At 49.3% G+C, this 18,570-nt stretch overlaps 1 protein-coding gene across 1 annotated transcript; it reads left to right on the forward strand.

Moving 5' to 3' along the window:
* Positions 1-13,297: 13,297 nt before the first annotated feature.
* Positions 13,298-15,912, forward strand: BST2 (bone marrow stromal cell antigen 2). Its single transcript, XM_059919762.1, has 5 exons — positions 13,298-13,749; positions 14,547-14,601; positions 14,881-14,941; positions 15,210-15,328; positions 15,582-15,912. The coding sequence occupies exons 1-4, from the start codon at positions 13,483-13,485 to the stop codon at positions 15,307-15,309; spliced, it is 483 nt and encodes a 160-aa protein (XP_059775745.1). The 5' UTR covers positions 13,298-13,482; the 3' UTR covers positions 15,310-15,328; positions 15,582-15,912.
* Positions 15,913-18,570: the final 2,658 nt, after the last annotated feature.

Raw genomic sequence — 18,570 nt, forward strand, 5'->3', positions numbered from 1 at the left:
AGAGAGAGGCTTCTGTGAATTCTAAACTTTTGAGCCTGAATATCTTGGGAAAGCTTTCTCACCAGATGTCGTCTGCCTCAATTCTGGGATATCTTTACCTTCGGGTCACCAAATGATGTACAAGTTCAGTCAGGATTTGGTGCTTTCTTTAGATGTGTCACATGAATTCAAGAGTCTGTTCCCTGGAGTTTGGCAGCACAAGGGTTGGTTAGCAGTATGTGATAGGGGCCTTTCCAGTGACGTTGAAGAGTCTTTCTGGAGGTGTCTTTTCCAATAGATGAAACCTCCAGGTTACAAGGTGTGATGTTTAAGGTCCTCCTCTCCCTGGAGCACACTTTGAAAAGATTGCCCTACCGGAGCATGGTTATTTTTAGTAGAAGCCATTAGGCTGTTACAATATTGAAGTATATCTATGTTTATCAGCCATAGATCAAGAGGTGGGGGCCAGGTGCATTGTGTGTCCTATGACTACCTCAATGAATAGAGTTTATGAGTTTAAAAGTGGGTTGATCTGAGATTTAGAAGGACCAGCGGCAATGCTTTTGGCTAAGGTATTTGGAGGGTTTCTACAAATTTTGCCAATTGACTTTTTTTTTATACCGCAAACAGTGGTTTTTGGTTATTTTTAATTAATTTATTTATTTTATTATTTATTTTTGGCTGTGTTGGGTCTTCGTTTCCGTGCGAGGGCTTTCTCCAGTTGCGGCGAGCGGGGGCCACTCTTCATCGTGGTGCGCGGGCCTCTTGCTATCGCGGCCTCTCTTGTTGCGGAGCACAGGCTCCAGACGCGCAGGCTCAGTAGTTGTGGCTCACGGGCCCAGTTGCTCCGCAGCATGTGGGATCTTCCCAGACCAGGGCTCGAACCCGTGTCCCCTGCATGAGCAGGCAGATTCTCAACCACTGCGCCACCACGGAAGCCCCTGCCAATTGACTCTTAATAGTGCTAATAGTGCATTTGACTAACCCTGAAAATTGAGGACGATAAACACAATAAAACTGTTGTAAACTGGCCAAATAGCACAGATTTGTCAAAGAACCTGACCAGTAAAATGGGTTCCTCTATTACTATAAAGTTCAAGAGGGGCTCCCCAGGTAGGGATAATCTTTTCTAACAAAATTTTAGCCACAGAAGCAGTGGCCTGTCTACAAGGAAAAGCTTCAATTCAGTGAGAAAACATACAGACAATAACTGAAATATATTTATATCCACAAGATGGGGGAAGCTGTATGAAATCCATTTCTCATATCTCCAGTGGGCCCTTAGGCAATTCAAAATGTCCAGGAGCAGCGCTAACAGGTTTCCTTGGATTGTAGTTTAGACAGATGGGACAAGTGAGGTGAGTACTTTTTGCAGCCTTATTAATATTTCACCACCAATATTTGTTCATGAGGGCTATCATTTTTTCAGTGGACCAATGGTTTAATGCATTGGTTTGATGTAAGAAATAGGAATTATACATACATACATACATATGTGTAATATATACGTATGTATATATATATATATATTATACATACACACACACACACACACATATATATATATATAAAATAAACTGTTATATAACAGTTTAATCTAAGAAGTGGGAATCCTAGATTTTCCGGTAGGACCTATTTGTTATTTAACCCAAACGAGAGTTCTCTCTTTTTATCAAATGAACAGTTACTAGATTTTCAACATTGCTTTTCCTTTTCTGGGGCCAATGGTTGGGCATTTCTTGTCAATTTTTCTAGATCATCATCTTAGGGAGCATCCCTTTGGACCATGACAGAAGTTTGGCCATTGGTTCCTTTGAGAGCACTTTTTGGCAGAAATATCAGTGAGTTGATTTCCTTTAGCCTCTAGGGAGTCAAGCTTGGAATGCCCAGGGATCTTAATAGTAGTTAAAGCGGCTGGCAAGAGCATGGCATCTAATAGATTTTGGGTATAAGAGCCATTTTTAATATTTTCCCCATTAGAGGTAAGGAAACCTTGCTGTTTCTATAATATCCCAAAGTCATGGGCTACCCCAAAGGCATACTGGATATTGGTGTAAATGTTTACAGTTTTGCTTTTGCCTAAGTACAAGTCTGAGTGAGAGTGTATAATTCAGCTTGTCAGGTCGAAGTAGCCAAAGATAAAGGTGCTGCCTCAACAATTTTAAGAGGTGTAATAACATACCCAGCACGATGTTTACCATTGTCATCCTTTAATTAGGAACCATCAGTAAACCATGAACTATCTACACTGGTTAGAGGAGTCTCCTGTAAATTATTACAGAGAGTCAAAGGGTGATCTGTCAGTGTTAAATAGTCATGAGGCGGGCTTCCCTGGTGGCGCAGTGGTTGAGAATCTGCCTGCCAATGCAGGGGACACGGGTTCGAGCCCTGATCTGGGAAGATCCCATGTGCCGCGGAGCAACTGGGCCCGTGAGCCACAACTGCCTGTGCGTCTGGAGCTTGTGCTCCGCAACAAGAGAGGCTGTGGCAGTGAGAGGCCCGCGCACTGCGATGAAGAGTGGTCCCCGCTCGCCACAACTAGAGAAAGCCCTCGCACAGAAACGAAGACCCAACACAGCCCAAAAATAATTAATTAATTAATTAATTAATTAAAAAAAAAAAAAGAATGAGCTTAAAAAAAATAGTCATGAGGGGATGCGTCAATGAAGGAGAGGAGAGAAATAGCAGGGGTGAGGTTACAACAACGTGAGTTATGTGAACAGCAGTTAGCAAAAGGATTTCATAGGATGTAAGCAACTGAAAAGTGTTGAGTGTGCTGGGAATTCAGGAGGGGTTCTACTGCATGGGGTGCAAAGATGGTTAAGGGGGATTCCATAATTATTTCTTTGGTGGCCTTAACCAGAAGGCCAGTAGCAGGAATGGTTCTAAAGCAAAGGTGGTGGGTATTCTGTGGCACACAGGGTCCAGATATTTGCTATAGTACCCTATGGGTCAATGACGGTCCCCATGTTTTTGGATGAGTCCTCCAAGAGCATTCCCTTCCTTCTCAAATACAAAAAGGAAAAAGGGAAGCTGATAATTAGGATGTCCAAGGGCAGGTGGTCTCATTAAGCTTTTCTCTAAGGCTCCAAAAGCTATGTCATCCTGACCTCCCCAAATAATGGGGTCAAGTTTGCTGGTTTATATGTTTTTAAAGCATATAAGGGCTGGACCATAAGAAAGAAATTTGGAATCCAATTTCAACAGTAGCCAGCTAGCCCAAGAAAACCTCATAATTGCTGCTTAGTTTTAGGTTTGGGGAAGTTCAGGATGCCGTGAAGCCTACCTGGATCCAAATGTAGTCCTCGTTCCAAGATCAGGTGCCCTAAATATCAAACCTGAAATTTGAGCGAAATGCAATTTTTCTTTGGAGAATTTATAAGACCAAAAGTTGTTGTTTTGTTTTGTTTGTTTTTTTTCTCTTTCTTTCTTGTTATTTTTTTTTGGCCGCAGGATCTTATTTCCCTGGCCAGAGATTGAACCTGGGCCACTGCCAAGTCCTAAACACTGAATCACCAGGGAATTCCCAAGACCAAAAGTTTTAACAGGTGGGTGCTATCTTCCCATGAAGAGGATTGAGAAAGGAAGCATAGGAGCAAATCATCTATATATTGCAACAAAGTAGAGTCTGAAGAAAATTTTGCATTATCCAAATCAGCTTTCAAGATTTTGTGAAAAGTTAAGGGACTTCCCTGGCAGTCCAGTGGTTAGGACTCCATGCTTCCACTGCAGGGGGCACGGGTTCGATCCCTGTTCCGGGAACTATGATCCCGCATGCCGTGCACTGTGGCAAATAAATAAATAAATAAACAAACAAACAAACAAATAAATAAATATTTGTGAAAAGTTAAGAGGGACTCTCTGTGAAACCCTGGGGCCCTACTGTTGAGGTGTATTGTTGTCCTTCCCAGGTGAAGGCAAAAAGATATTGGCTAGCCTTATCAACTGGAATATTGAAGAATGCACTGCATAGATCAATTATGGTGAAACTTTTGCTTTCAGTGGGAACGAATGTTAGTAGTGTGGACAGGTTAGAAACAACAGGGTGACAAGGGATAACAATGTTGTTTATTGCTCGGAGCTCCTCGACAAACCTCCATCCTCAGCCCTTGAGTTTTCTCACGGGTAAAATAAGAGTGTGATAATAAGGTGCTGATCCCTGTAATCTTCTGTTATGAGCTTTATAACTTGAAGCGCACCTTTACTTATAGAGTATTGATTAATTCTGGGGAGAGGTTTTGAGAGATCTACTTGAATATCAATGGGAGATGCACTGTGGATTTTGCCAACACCAGTTGGAGATTTTGCCCATAAGGGGGGTGGTAGCTGAATCAATAGGGACAAATGATCAGGGTTTCCAGAATCAGCTCCAGTATCGTCAGAAATGGGGCAAATAAAAGATGTTGAAGGGTTATTTAATTCACCTGATTGGTTATTTTGATTGCTACTGTCAAATTCAAGTATTATTTCCCCATTTTGGGAGAAAGAATTTCTGGTATGATACATTTCTAAGAAGTTTCAGCCTAATAAATACGGGCAGAGGAACTAAGGAGAAAAGGATGGGTATCCCTCAAGGGACCTAAACAAAAGGGAATAGGCAGAGACAGGAACCTCTTGAGGTTCATCAGAGATCCCCGATGTTTGAACTGTTTCGGTTCTCCGAGGCAGGGGCTGCTTTAAAGCAGTGGGATTGGACACCCAGAGTGTGGCTCCAGTGTCAATAAGGACAGAGAGGGCTTCCCTGGTGGCGCAGTGGTTGAGAGTCTGCCTGCCCATGCAGGGGACACGAGCCCTGGTCTGGGAAGATCCCACATGCCGTGGAGCAGCTAGGCCCGTGAGCCACAACTACTGAGCCTGCGCGTCTGGAGCCTGTGCTCCGCAACAAGAGAGGCCGCGATAATGAGAGGCCCACGCACCGCGATGAAGAGTGGCCCCCGCTTGCCGCAACTAGAGAAAGCCCTCGCACAGAAACGAAGACCCAACACAGCCAAAAATAAATTAATTAATTAATTAATTAAAAAAAAAAAAAAGAAAAGTAGGTAAACATTTAAAATAAATAAATAAAAAATAAGAGCAGAGAGAGGTTCATTCCCAGTCTGGAGAGTTGTTTCTCTGAGCAGATTAAGACAGAGTATTGGGAAGAGCCGATGTAATTCCTTGGAGCCTCATCATTGGGAATTAGAAAGGCTGGTTAGAAAAACTGAAGATGTCTGAAAGCCTAAATTTGTAACAATCTCATTTCCAATGTCCTGGCTTTTTGCAATAATAGCAGAAACTAGAAAGTTTTGGTTTCCTTTAGAGAACTTCATTTTTCAGAGTTGAAAATTAAGAATTTTGGAGGTCTTTCTTTTAGGTGACTCATCTAGGGTGTGAGCGAGCTGATTTGCCAAGTTAACTAAATCTGGAGTGGACATAGTTTCCCCCTCCACCCTGGTCCTTTTAACTAAAAGAGAAAGATCCCAGTTCAGCACACTAATAAACATAAGAGTTAAAGGCTACCCAAGTGGATTCAGCATCTGAAGGAAGACCAGAATTTTCTTTGAAAACAATCTGAAGTTGATTATAATAGTCATGAACAGGTCCATCAGCTTTTTGTGTGCAAGCCTAAATTTTGTTCCAGTCAATAGGTGTAGGAAAAGCTCCTGTAACTGATCAGTGGAGGTCTCCAGCAAATGTTCTAGCTTCTTGCCAAAAGGTAGGGGTTTATTTTTCTAAATCTCTTTCAGAGGATGTTCCCATTTGTCTAGTTTCATCTGATATTTGTCTTGACCCTCACCAACAAGCATGTGGACTAACTGATATAGATCTGGAAAACCAGGTTGGTAAGTTTTGAGACAGGCTGGGACCTGGGATCCTTTACTGGAAGGCTTGCACCTGGACAAATGTCTCCTCTAGCAACAGAATACAAAGAAACTATAATATAAGGGACTAAAAATAACTACACACATGCTCAGTAGGGGCAATTACGAACAATAAGATACAGCAAGGCCGCACACCAACTGCCATTCCTGTGGTGCCAGTGAAAGCAGGGTACTGTACATGATTCCTGCACACAGCACCACCAAGGTGGTACACAGACCATTTAAGTATGCCTCTGCCCAACCCACCGATCCGCCCTCACCTTCACCCCATTTAAAGAACCAGCTTGGGGCTTCCCTGGTGGCGCAGTGGTTAAGAATTCGCCTGCCAATGCAAGGGACACGGGTTCGAGCCCTGGTCTGGGGAGATCCCACATGCTGCAGAGCAACTAAGCCCGTGCGCCACAACTACTGAGCCTGCGCTCTAGAGCCCACGAGCCACAACTACTGAGCCTGCGTGCCTGAACTGCTGAAGCCTGCACACCTAGAGCCCATGCTCCACAACAAGAGAAGCCACCACAATGAGAAGCCTGCGCACCGCAACAAAGAGTAGCCCCTGCTCACCGCAACTAGAGAAAAGCCTGCTTGCAGCAACAAAGACCCAACACAGCCAAAAATAAATAAATAAAATAAAGAAATTTATTTTAAAATTTTTAAAATAAAGAAAGAAAGAAAGAAAGAACCAGCTTGACCCCCACCTTGGGGAGTAAACAGCACAGTTCCAATAGGAACAGCCAGGTTCCAAAAGGAATTAGACTGAAGACTAGCACGGTTCCAGGAGAAATAGCCTGATTTCAAAAGTCAGGCCAAAGTGCCAAATGAGTACTCACAGAAAGGACAAAGCCTTTAACAGAAAGGATGAAGGCTTCAAAATAAATAAATAAATAAACAAGCAAATAAATAAATTAATAAATACAATAAGCAGATTCCCAAATAAAGCCTGGAGACTTTCAAAATGCAAAAAGCGCAGAGCTTGAATCCAGGAGAAAATTTACCCTCAAACTCAAGGGTTGGCAAGGAAGCAGGGAGTTCAATGGGCTCTGTGGGTACCAACACCTCTTTGCTCACCAGCCTCAGAGCCACTGGGGGTCTTCTCTGAACCCCACTTCTCAGATACCAAGTAATATTGACCTAAAACAATAAAACAGCCAGTTATTTTACCAACAAAATGGGTTTATTCGGGAACAGCAAAGAATTGCAATTTGGGACATGCAATCTATGGAGAACCACAGGCAAGTCTGGAGACGTAGGAGAGAAACGTTCTTTTATCAAGAAGTGGGGGAGTTGGGAAGGGCTGTTATAAACAAAGAATCCATTGGAGGAAACTGGGAGTTTGAAGTGTAGTGGCTTTTCTTTGGCTGAGTTGTGACAGTCTCTCATTGGCTGGGCCGTTGCCAGGCAAGGAGAAATCCTTCCTTCCACCTGCTGGGTAGCAAAGTAGTAATCTTCTTCCTGTTGGAGATGCAAAGGTACCATCTCTTTCTGTTGCAGAATTGACACTGAGGGGTAAGGTATGAGAGCTCGTCTTTCAGACCTCCCCACTCCATTTTAAATTAAATGTTTATTAATTTTCCCAGACGCTATATCAATAAGCTCAGCAGGCATATATTCTCTCATCATGAATGTTTCCTGAACTGGGAACTGCCCCACTGGCTGAGTTTGTCATTGCTGTACTTTTGCTTTCCTTGGTCTTAGGGGTCCGACAGCACAGAATGCTCTGTCTGTTTCACCGTCAATCACCACAACATCTTCCCCTTCAATCTCCTCACTTTCCCAGGGGTCCTACCTCTTAGTGGCTTTGTCACAAGTGTCTTGACCTTAATCTGAGACAGCTTGCACCCTCCTTGCTTTGCAAAACAGCACACTCAGTTCTCCAACTTAACATCCTGCTCTCTCACGTTGTCCATCAGCCCCAAAGTTAGGAGAGTAGTGAACAACCTCACATCCTTCTCTAACCTCAGCTCTTCCCTCAACTTCTAACTCAAACTTCAGCCTCTAGCTGGGCATCAGTGGCCAGCCCCCTGTGGCAGCCACTAATCTCCCTTCTTTCCTGAAGTGCACTCTCCACAGTTCCTCAAACAGAACATCAGACCAGTTGGCGTTTTCAGGACATCCCTGAACTTATGCAGAGGTCCATGAGCATCTCCATACAGGCCACTCTTCCCCACGAAGAGGTTGATGACCAACCTGTAATTTCCCCTGCAATGCCTCTTCCCCAAGGCCCATTTTTTCAGTCTCCTGGCTGGCTCACCAATTGTTGGTTCTCAACCTCTGGAATTCCTTGAGTGAAATCTGAAACTGGCCCCTATAGACAGAGGGTAAGGAGAGATGGAAGAAAGAGGCAGACCACTCCAGATGGGTAGGTGGCAGGTTTAATAAGCAAGGGAACTTACTTATGAGGCTTGTCTTGTGTGGCTGCAAGATGAGTAGATATCTGCACCCACCCACCAGAATCTTACAAGTTTATATAGAGGCCTTAATGGGGGTACAATCAGATATATCATCTAGATGGTCTCAAAAGTGCATTACTTTCTCAAGGTTGTGTCTTGAAGTGACTTGAAATGAGAAAAGTGGGCAGAATATACATTCCAAGGATAAAGGAAGAGATATGGAGCCTCCAATTGCCCCGGTCCAGCTCCCAGTTCAACCGGTGGTCACATCCTTTTGGTGACCTCTTGCAACAAGGAACATGGTTCAAATGCCCACACTCAGCCCTGGGACTGAGAAAGGGGCGCTGATTGAACTGTGGACCCAGGGAAATGTCCAATGTGGGTGGAGGACACTCTGGAGCTTGTGTGTCTTACAGGAGAGGGAGGAGCTGCTGGAACAGGGACCATGGAAGGAGCTGGAAGGAAAACAAGAATGACTGTGACATACTCAGAGAGACAAGAATCCACTCAGGGGCAGGCAATAGATTAAATTCTGGATTCCTCTTTAGGGAAAGCAAGAGCCAGGGAGACGTGCCTCCCCTGGGACCCAGTAACCCCATTTCTGGGAACTCAATTTAAGGAAAGAATTCAATTGAATCCAAAACTTATCAAATGGTGACAGGGATGAACTCTCACAGGGGCGTGAGAAGGCACCAGGTATTGAGCTAAACACTTTTGATATATTGATTTATTTCATCATCATAACAACTTGGGAAGGAGCTGATATCACACCCATTTGATAAGAAAGCACAATCTGGGACTTCTCTGGTGGTGCAGTGGTTAAGAATCTGCCTGTCAGTGCAGGGGACACAGGTTCGATCCCTGGTCCCGGAAGATCCCACATGCTGTGGAGCAACTAAGCCCGTGTGCCACAACTACTGAGCCCGAGTGCCACAACTACTGAAGCCCGTGCGCCTAGAGCCCGTGCTCGGCAACAGAAGCCACGGCAATGAGAAGCCCGCCCCTCGTAAGGAAGAGTAGCCCCCACTGGACGCAACTAGAGAAAGCCTGCGCGCAGCAATGAAGACCCAACGCATCCAAATAAATAAATAATTTTTTTTTAAAAAGACAAGCTAATTCTATATAACCATATATTTTTAAAAAAAGAAAAGAAAAGAAAAAAGAAAGCACAGTCTCAGCAAGGTGAAGTAGCTGGTCCAGAGCCAAGATGGAATTTGAGGTCGAATCTGATTCCTAAGCTGCACCTAAGACCCTCCAGGGCAATGCTTCTCACCCTCGGCACTGCTGAGACCCAGCATCCTCTGTAGTGGTGGGGTCACCGTCCTATGTATTCTATAGGGTGTTGAGCATCAGCCCTGGTTCCCACGCACTAGATGCCAGCGCGTTTCCTCCCCCAGTTGTGACAACCGAAACTGTCTCCAGCCATTGCCAAATGTCCCCTGGGGGCGGAATCATCCCTGGGCCAGCGCCTTCCTATAAGCATGGCGATGTCCTCTGTCGCCCGCACATGGCCATATATAACTGAAAACACCTCAATGTCCCAAAGTAAGGTGTTCTGTCAATGCAATGAAATACATGTGTAGTTTCATGAACAGAAATAAAGCAGTTAAGTGAAGGAAGGATTATGGATGAGCTTTTTGTCCTTTACGAAATGTGTTTCTTTAATGTCTTACATTATTCTCTTATAATTAACCACAAAAAGAAAAATCTCCTATGGGAATTCCCTGGCAGTCCAGTGGTTAGGACTCTGCACTTACACTGCTGAGGGCCTGGGTTCAATCCCTGGTCTGGGAACTAATATCCCACAAGCCGTGAGGCACAGCCATAAAAAGAAAAAGAAAAAGAAAGAAAAATCTCCCTTGTGTGTGCTCCCTGCTCCTAAAATAGTGTCTCTGCCCTGCCTGCCCCAGAGAATGATGGTGGCCTTCTCTTAACTGAACCCCTTATGAGCATGTGGTTTCTACTTGCCTACAAGGAATGTTCCAGTATGTTTTGGTGGAACTAAGTTTGTCAAAAGTAACAAAGAGCCAATGTCAAAAGTAACAAAGAGCCAAAGTTGGAACAATTTGAGTGACAAAATAAATAACGTCAAGTGTAAAATAAATATCCACGAGTCCACACAGATATAAATAAATGATTGAATAAATAAATAAATGAGGGAGAAGAGACAAATCTCCCAGGCAGAAGAATCCCAAACAATTTACACAAATGTTCTGCCCTCAAGGAGGTGGATCACAACTCCCCATCCCTTAGGTGTGGGCTGTAAATAGTGACTTCCTTTCAAAGGGCACAGCGCAGAGAGGGAGGAAGAAGGTAACTTTATGGTGGAGACACCTGACGGACACCGCCTCCGCCAGGTGATCAAGGTCAACATCACAGGGATAAGTCACACTGATGGCACGTGCCCTGGACACATGTGTGATGAGAAAGGCACTTCCCCTCTGAGGTCCTCCTCTCCAAAACCCAGTCCAACCATGAGAGAAACACCAGACAAATCCCACCTGAGGGCCATTCTACAGAACACCTGACTCCAAACTGTCAAGTTCATCAAAACCAAGAAAGTCTGAAAAACTGTCTCAGCCCAGAGACATAAATGTCCCGTGAGGATCCTGGGGCAGAAAAAGGACATTAGGGACAAACTGAGGCGATCTGAATAATGCATGGACTTCAGCTAATAATCATGTTATCAATCAGAATTTGTTCGTTAATTGTAACAAATGTACCATACAGATGTAAGAGGGTCAAAGTAGGGGAAAATGGGGTGTGGGGTCTATGGAATGTTTTTGTACTATCTTCGCTATATTTCTGCAAACCAAAATAAACTGATTCTTTAAAAAATGGCAAAGCTAAAATCAGCAGCACGGTGGCATAACTATTTCCATTGGGAATTTTAGAGGGAAAACCCACAGACTTTCTGTTTGCACCACTGGGACTAGAGTGAGGTGAATAAGGCACTTGCTTTGGTTGCAGAATGTAATGGGGGGCACCCAAAAGTTCTGTTATGATCATCCCCATTTTACAGCTATGGAAACTGAGGCTATGAGGAAATCACTTGCCCAGGGTCCCATAGGGAGGCAGGGCTGCTCATACACAATCTTGGCCTCTACCTGAAATCATGGTCCCAAGCTGACCCTAAAGTCCGGAAGGCCAGCACTGTGGGGCTCCAGTAAGTCAGCTTTGCCAAGGGTCGTGTCTTTGCACTTGGAGTCCTGGCCTGGAAGGGAGGACCCTACTCATGGGACACACAAGCTCCCCCTGGGCCTCCTCAGCAAGATCATCACTGATCCCTTGTCAATTTGGCTGCTGAGTGGTTTTAATGGGGGTCTTCTAGGCAGAGGGATGTCCAACTGGGGCCCTGGGCCCCTGGCCTTGGCCCCATGCACCACCTGACCCAGCTGACTGCAAACACGGCAAATGGCTGACGCGACAGAATCTGGGCTGTGGTCAGGCTGCGGCTGAAGAAGCCACAGGAAAAGCACACAGCTGCCTTCCAGAGGTCACAGCCGGCAACTGGAAGCCTGTAATCAAGCCGATTTCCAGCAGGAAGCTCTGGCTCCCCAGGCCACATGGAGGGGAGATCAGTGTGGCCTGAGCTTCCTTGAACCTCACTCCAGGGTCCAACCCCCTTTGGAGGCCTCTCCCCAGACGCCCCCCCGGGCCCTCTGGGTTCAGCGTGTTCCAGATGGACATGATCATCTTTCCTCAAAATGTGCTCCTCGCTCCATGGCCATGTTTCTGCATTACCCACCTCTCCTTCTGCCCTGAGCCACACAGCCGTCCACACATCCATTGAGTGCCTACTGGATGCCAAAGCATTTTACTCAGAACTCCTCACGGGCCCCTCCTGCTGAGGCTGCCCCTGTTATGGCCGCACTTTACAGATGAGGAAACTGAGGTTCTTTTAGCACAAGTCCGTGTGCCCTACGCACAGTGAGGCCAAACAAACCAAAAAGTGAGAGTTTGGAGCAGAGAAAGGTTTATCACAGGGCCATGCAAGGAGGCGGGTGGCTCGTGAACTCGGGGTTTCAGCAAAACATTTTTAAAGGCCAGGTATGGGGGCGGTGGGTGGGTGGGAGGTGTTGGTCACAGGGTCTGTGATCAGCTCGTGCACAATTCTCTGATTGGCTGATGGTGACGTAACAGGGTGGTGTCACAGGGGTTAACATGATCAATCCTCAGGCACCACTAGGCCTGGGGGCTACATGCTCATGGTCATCAAGTAGTTAACATCTTCCATTTGGTGAGGGAGGCGTTTCACTTCTGTAAAAACAACTCAGGAATGTGCATTAGATACTGTTATTTAGGTACTTCAGAGAGGAGCTGAAGCAGAAGATATGGGGGAAGAGCCTGCCCAGGGAAGGCCCCATAGGGTCCTGCTCGCTTACAGTTCAGAGGGTTTATGTGGAGTCCTGGGGTGGTAGGGGCAGATTGTGGAAGTAGCAGCTGGTTCCTGGGTGGAGCTAGAACAGGGACCTGGTTTGTTGGCTGCGGCAGCCTCTGGTGGCCAAATGGGGGGACTAAAGCCTTAGTCTCATGGGTCCATCCAGATCGTCTCCCCGCTCCCACAGGCTATGGTCCCTCCTCTGACACCCTCCATGGCTCCCTATGGTCCCCTTGGTGGGGGGGGGGGGGAGTGGCAGGGATGCTAAGTGAACCCCTGCTAGGTCACCAGGGAGACCCCTGAATTGAAAACCCAGCCTCTTCAGTCAGACCCAGACCCTGTCCCCAGTCCACTAGTCACCTCTCAGCCTCAGTTTCCCCAGCTGGGGACTTGGGAACCAAAAACGCCCTCGGCCTCTTCAGGTCGTGGTACAGATGAATACAAAGCTGGCATGCACTAGGCACTCAGTAACTGCAGTTGTCACCCTCAGAAACATGAAGGAGAAGGGCAGGGACTTGAGATGGGGTGTCGCAGGTAGCCCCAGTTCCCTCCCACAGGATCTCACCGGCCAGCAACCAACCCAGAAAGTCCCGAGGCCATAATTAGGCAGAAACAACCCACCTCTTTTTCTGGGAAAGCGAAACAGGAAACCGAAACAGAAAGCCTGGGCTCTGCTCAGCCTGCAGTTTCCCCATTCAAGCATCTCCAAGTCAGAGGATCCTGCTGGAACTTGTCATTGGTCGGCACAGCTCCTATGCTAATAAGTGGATAGCCCCAGCCCAGAGGAGTTTCCAGCGCCCTCCCCTAACTCCCGTCCAGTCCCTACGGGCAGATCTGGAGGGCACCTACTTTGTATCACTACAGCCCTGTGCCCATGGTTGACCACTTGAATGAGTCGGTGCTGCGCTGCGGCAAGCTGCCACGGTGCATGTGCTTCCTGCTGCTTCTGGTCACACTGATGGTTATCCTCGTGCCCCTGATCATCTTCGTTGTCAGGGCCGACAGCAAGGACTGCACGGATGGCCTCCAAGCAGAGCGGGAGTGTCAGAACCTCACTCGACACGTGCAGCACCAGCTAACCCAGGCCCAGGAAGTCTTACACAAGATGGAGGTCCAGGCCGCCACCTGCAACCAGACGGTGGTAAGCCACTGCACCCCCTAGAGAGGGCCCTGTACTTGCGGGGGTTCTTACAGGGTCTACGTGGAGATCAAGATGATAGACCTTAAAACTCCCCCCTGGATGTCCCCACCAGGGTTTGGAGACCTCTAAACTCACCAGGGTGCTAGTGTGGGGTGGGGTCTTAAAACTTCCCAGAGCACCCAAATCAGGGGCCTCAGTATCCCTGCTAGGATATGGGGGAATCTCCAGACTCCAGGGCACTGATGTGTGGGAGCTAGAAACTCCCCTCGGGCCCCAGTCTTGGGGGAGCAGAAGTCCCCTCTAGGGGTTGGGATCGGGACCTCACCAGGTCCCAAAGAAAGAAGAGGCTCTTGATACTTCCACTGCATCCTGAGAGACTTTGGAATTTTCATCTGTGTCCTGATATGGGGGAACCTTGAAACTCCCACTGGACCTCTACTTGGACTCCGAAATCCCCCCTGTGCTCTGGTTTTGGGAGGACCTCTCAATCTTCTCGGGCAATAGCCCGGGGGATCTGGAAACTTCTCCTAGAGTTTGGGCATGGGGAGCTTCCAAATTCTCTTGGGGAGGGCCTCAAAACTCCCATTTCGAGGATCACACCCTTATCGGTGGCCCTGGGAGGGTGGGAGGTTGTGGCCACTCTTCAAGGTGGGAGACTGAGGTGCAGGGGACGGTCGGAGTGGAAACTGAAGGGGGTTTGGACCCGAGCTCCTCTGATCCCAGGGCCTAAGGAGGGGTCCAGGGCCCAAGGACAGAAGTCCAGTTTCCCACACCCCACCCCCACCCCCGCGTCGCAGGTGACCCTGAGGGACTCTCTGAAGATGGAGCAGGCACGGGTGGTGGAGCTTCAGGGTGAGAAAAGCACGAGGCCAGCGTTCCACGGAGGCGGCTCCGAGGGGTGGGCCAGATATTGAAGAGGACTGAGGAGGGAGGGTCCCAGGGTTGGGGTCGGGAGGGAGGGATGGGGCCAGATTCCATCTGGAGTAGGGGAGGGGTGAGCACGCCAGGTTTCCCAGCGTGGGTTGAATGAGGGCGGGGCTAGAGGCGGGGACTTGTCCCGGGGTGGAGCCAGGTGAGTGGGCGTGGTCAGTGTGTTGACGCGCCCCTTGATTCTGTACCCGACCCCACCAGGCGAGGTCAAGATTTTGAACCGGAAGCTGGAGGACACTTTGGAGGAGGTGCAGCGACTAAGGTCCGAGACGACCCCCCCACCCCCGGCTACTCCCCTTTCACCCCACCCCGAAGACTCGCGACCCCCTTGGCTTCGAAAAACCCCGTTGCTCAGGGGGCAAAGTTTAAGTCCCAGCCTTGTCCCTTGTGTCACACAGCCATGGGCTGGCCGCTGCCAGCTCTCCTCCCCAGTGACTTGGTGGGGGAGGAGTGGAGATTCTTGGGGGCGCAGCCTCCAGCTGCTGGAGCCGGCCCGGCAGCTGCCTGAGTTGTCCCGATCTCTACTCCAGAAGGGGGAGTGAGGCTTCAGCTGAGAACAACTCTTCTAGCTGCTGGAGCGTCCTGTTCGCTGTGGTCGTGGTCGTGGTCCTCAAGGCTCTGCTGATCTGAGGTCCCAGAAAGCCGGCCGGTAAGGAGGGGGCAGCTCGGGGGAGAAGAAAGCTGGGAAAGGATGGGAGTCGGGGATGGGTCACGGTCTGGGGAGGTGGCCTACCTGCGGGGCAGAGGGCTGGGCACCGAGGAGGAGAAGAATCTTGGAGAGGGAGGGAGAGCCCAGTGAGCAAGGAGGGGATGGGGGGGGGCGGTCCTGGAGCGGGGCAGGGCTTGGGGGGGCGGAGCCCGTGTTGTATCTGCCTCTGAGTCCCTGTTTTGATGTCTTTTAGGCCACAACCTGGACTGGTCCGGTTCCCTCTCTGCTTCCCCCTTTGAGGCTTCCTGACCTGGCCCGTTCTGAGGGGACCACATGGCAACACGGTTGTGGGGAGGAGAGGGGGGATGGGGTAGCCTAAGGGGTCCATGGGGCAGCTCTGGAGGGATACCTTGGGCATGGAGAAGTAGCGGAGTTGGCCCAAGGCTGCCCTAGAGCTGAGGAGGGCATGGGGGTGGAAAGTGGGGCACCTGCTTCTTGCTGACACGGTTTCTAGAAAGTCACTTTCTTCTGGGGTCTTTGGGCTCCAAAAAAGTAAACACCCCTCTAGGGGGGGAAAAACTTTACTCTCAAGTTTTTGGAATGTTATTGTGTCACCCCCAAGCATCTGGGGCCTGCCCTGCGGGCCAGGGTGGACACCCATTGACATCCACATCCAGCTTTCCCTGCTCTAGAATGTTCTCAGGAATCCCTGCGTTTCTGGCAGTCACCACCCCACTGCCTCCCCAGCCCTCTTCTCCATTTGGATCGTCTTAAAGAACTCTACACCCTCATCAGCCTGCCTGCAGTGTTCTGCTCTCATCTCGCCGGGATCTTCTGATGGCGGTGGTCCCATGAGGAAACCAAGGCTGTGATGAGGGACACTTTGTCCTGGTTCCCAATCCCTTCCCACAGAAAGTGCAGGGCTGGGATCAAACCTGGATCTGCAGACACACACAGGCCTGTGTCACAATGCCCCCTCCTCCTCCATCCCCCAAACTCTTATTCATCCTGCAGTACCCAGCTCTGGGAGCCCCTCCTCCAGAAAGCCTCTCTGCTTCTCAAAATTGAAGGCCACTGGGAGTTCCCTGGTGGCCTAGTGGTTAGGATTTTGAGCTTTCACTGCCGTGGCCCGGGTTCAGTCCTTGGTTGGGTAACTGAGATCCCGCAAGCTGCATGGCACGGCCAAAAAAAAAAAAAAAATTGGAAGGTGTTCAAAATTGAAGCCTACCATCTGATAAACCCTCCAACCCACTTTCTTGGATCCTCCCATGGCCCATAATTCCTTCCTCCTCTGTTATCTTCCTTCCTCCAAGTTCCCCTGGAATCCTGACTATTGTCCGGGCAACTTCTTGTGTATGGCTGGGGGTGGGGGCAGGTCCCTTGCATCTGCCCAGAATTCCCAGAATTCTGCACTGCCCTCGACATGGTCCCGAGCCCAGATGGTCGGGCCCCCTCCTCCATGGCTCCCGCTGTCCTCCCAGGGCCCCCCAAACCCCATCCCTGCCACAGGCCTCCCCTGATGCCCCCCGACACCACCCCCGGCCCCTAACTTCCTCTTGCTCCACCCCCTGTGACCATTTCTCTGCATTTTGATTTGTCAAGTTCCTTCCTGCCTCATGGCCTCAGCTAGTCTCCACCCGCTGCTCGGAGCACCAGCTCCCCACTCTGAAGTTCTAGAGCAGGGTTTCTCGGCCTCCAAACTCTTGACATTTGGACTGGACCATTCTCTGCTGTGGGGCCTGCCCTGTGTACTGTAGGACGTTGAGCAGCATCCCTGGCTTCCACCCACTAGAGGCCCATAGCACCTTACCCCAAGGTTGTGACAACAAAAAAAATGCCTCTAGACATTACCAAGTTTCCCCTGGGGGGCAGAATCAATTCCGGTGAGAACCTCGGCTCTAGAAGGTGAGGCTTGGGTCCCCATCAGTTCTGTGTCCCCAGCTCACAGGTGGGCTCAGCAGGTGCTCCCATGGAGTCCCTTTACAATGACTGAGTCATTTCACCACCCCCTCCATCGGCAGCTCCATCTAACAGATGAGGAAACTGAGGTCCAGAGAAGTGACTGGACTCTCTCAGGGTTTCTCAGCTGCTCAGGCAATGAAACCCTCTGCTTCCAGCAGGTTCTCTTGATTGCCGGGAAGCAAACCTTTCTCACATGACCTCAGTCCTTTCCCATCCCCACTCAACATCCTCACCCCCAACTCCCAGCTTGGGCTCCCAGCTTGGAAAGTCCCAAAACAGCTCCGCCTCCCACCCCCACCATACCTGGGCTGTGTTTCGCTGATGGAGGGGGCAGGTTTGCCCCAATATTACGGGTTTGACCTGCTCAATTTCTTCCCCTAAATTCCCACCCAATGGCCAGGGTATAAACGTCTCTCTTTCCTAAAAATGCCCCTCTTCCCTGGCTGGCTGTTGGGGGGATTGAAGCTTCAGCAGGAATCTGGCAGTGACCTGTGGCTGCTGTGTGTCCCTGGCCTGAGACTTAGCCTCTCTGGGCTCTGGTTTCTTAATGTGGAACTGGGGGGGGGGGGGGGCGGGGGCGGGGCAGGTCAGGGAGGGACACAGATTCTAGTTCATAGTGTTCACTCAGCTCACATTTCTGCACAACTATTGTGTGCCAGGCCTACACGGTGGCAGTGTGAACAGGGCAGGTGCAGGCTTTGCTTTCTAGGGGCTCACCCAGTATGATGGGGGAGGCAGCCAGGAATCAAACACAGGTAAAATGACAGCAGAGCTGAGAGAGCTGATCAAAAGGGGCCTGAGTTAGTGGGGAAGGGGGAGGGTTCTGGAGGAGGAGACACACTGGTGGACAGGGGAGAGCTGGTAGGAACTGTTAACTGGGCAAAGAGGGAGGAGAGGGCTCTCAGGCAGCCCTGGGGTAGGAATGCGCTGGCCTGAAGAGCGCTGAGAAGGGCTGGAGGGGGCTAAGAGCAGGAAGTGACATCACAGACCTGCTAGGGGCCTTGCTGGGGAAGAAGAGGAGGAGGAAAGGGAGGTGGAAATGGAGGAGGGCCAAGAGGAGATAAGGGGAAAGAGGGCGGAGGGGGAGGAGGAGGATTTGACTCAGGGAAGTCTGGGGAACGGTGTGAACTCGCCTGGATCTGATTCACGTTGTAAGATCGCCCCCTGGTGGCCTAATGGAGAACGGGCAGGGAGATGGGACCGATCCACCCTTGCGTCGACCCTCTGTTTCTCACAGCCAGTCACAAAAAGTGTGGCAGCCTGAGCCAGGCCGACCTCAA

This window comes from Balaenoptera ricei, chromosome 3 (genome assembly GCF_028023285.1).
Source record: "Balaenoptera ricei isolate mBalRic1 chromosome 3, mBalRic1.hap2, whole genome shotgun sequence".
NCBI classification, from domain to species: Eukaryota; Metazoa; Chordata; class Mammalia; order Artiodactyla; family Balaenopteridae; genus Balaenoptera; species Balaenoptera ricei.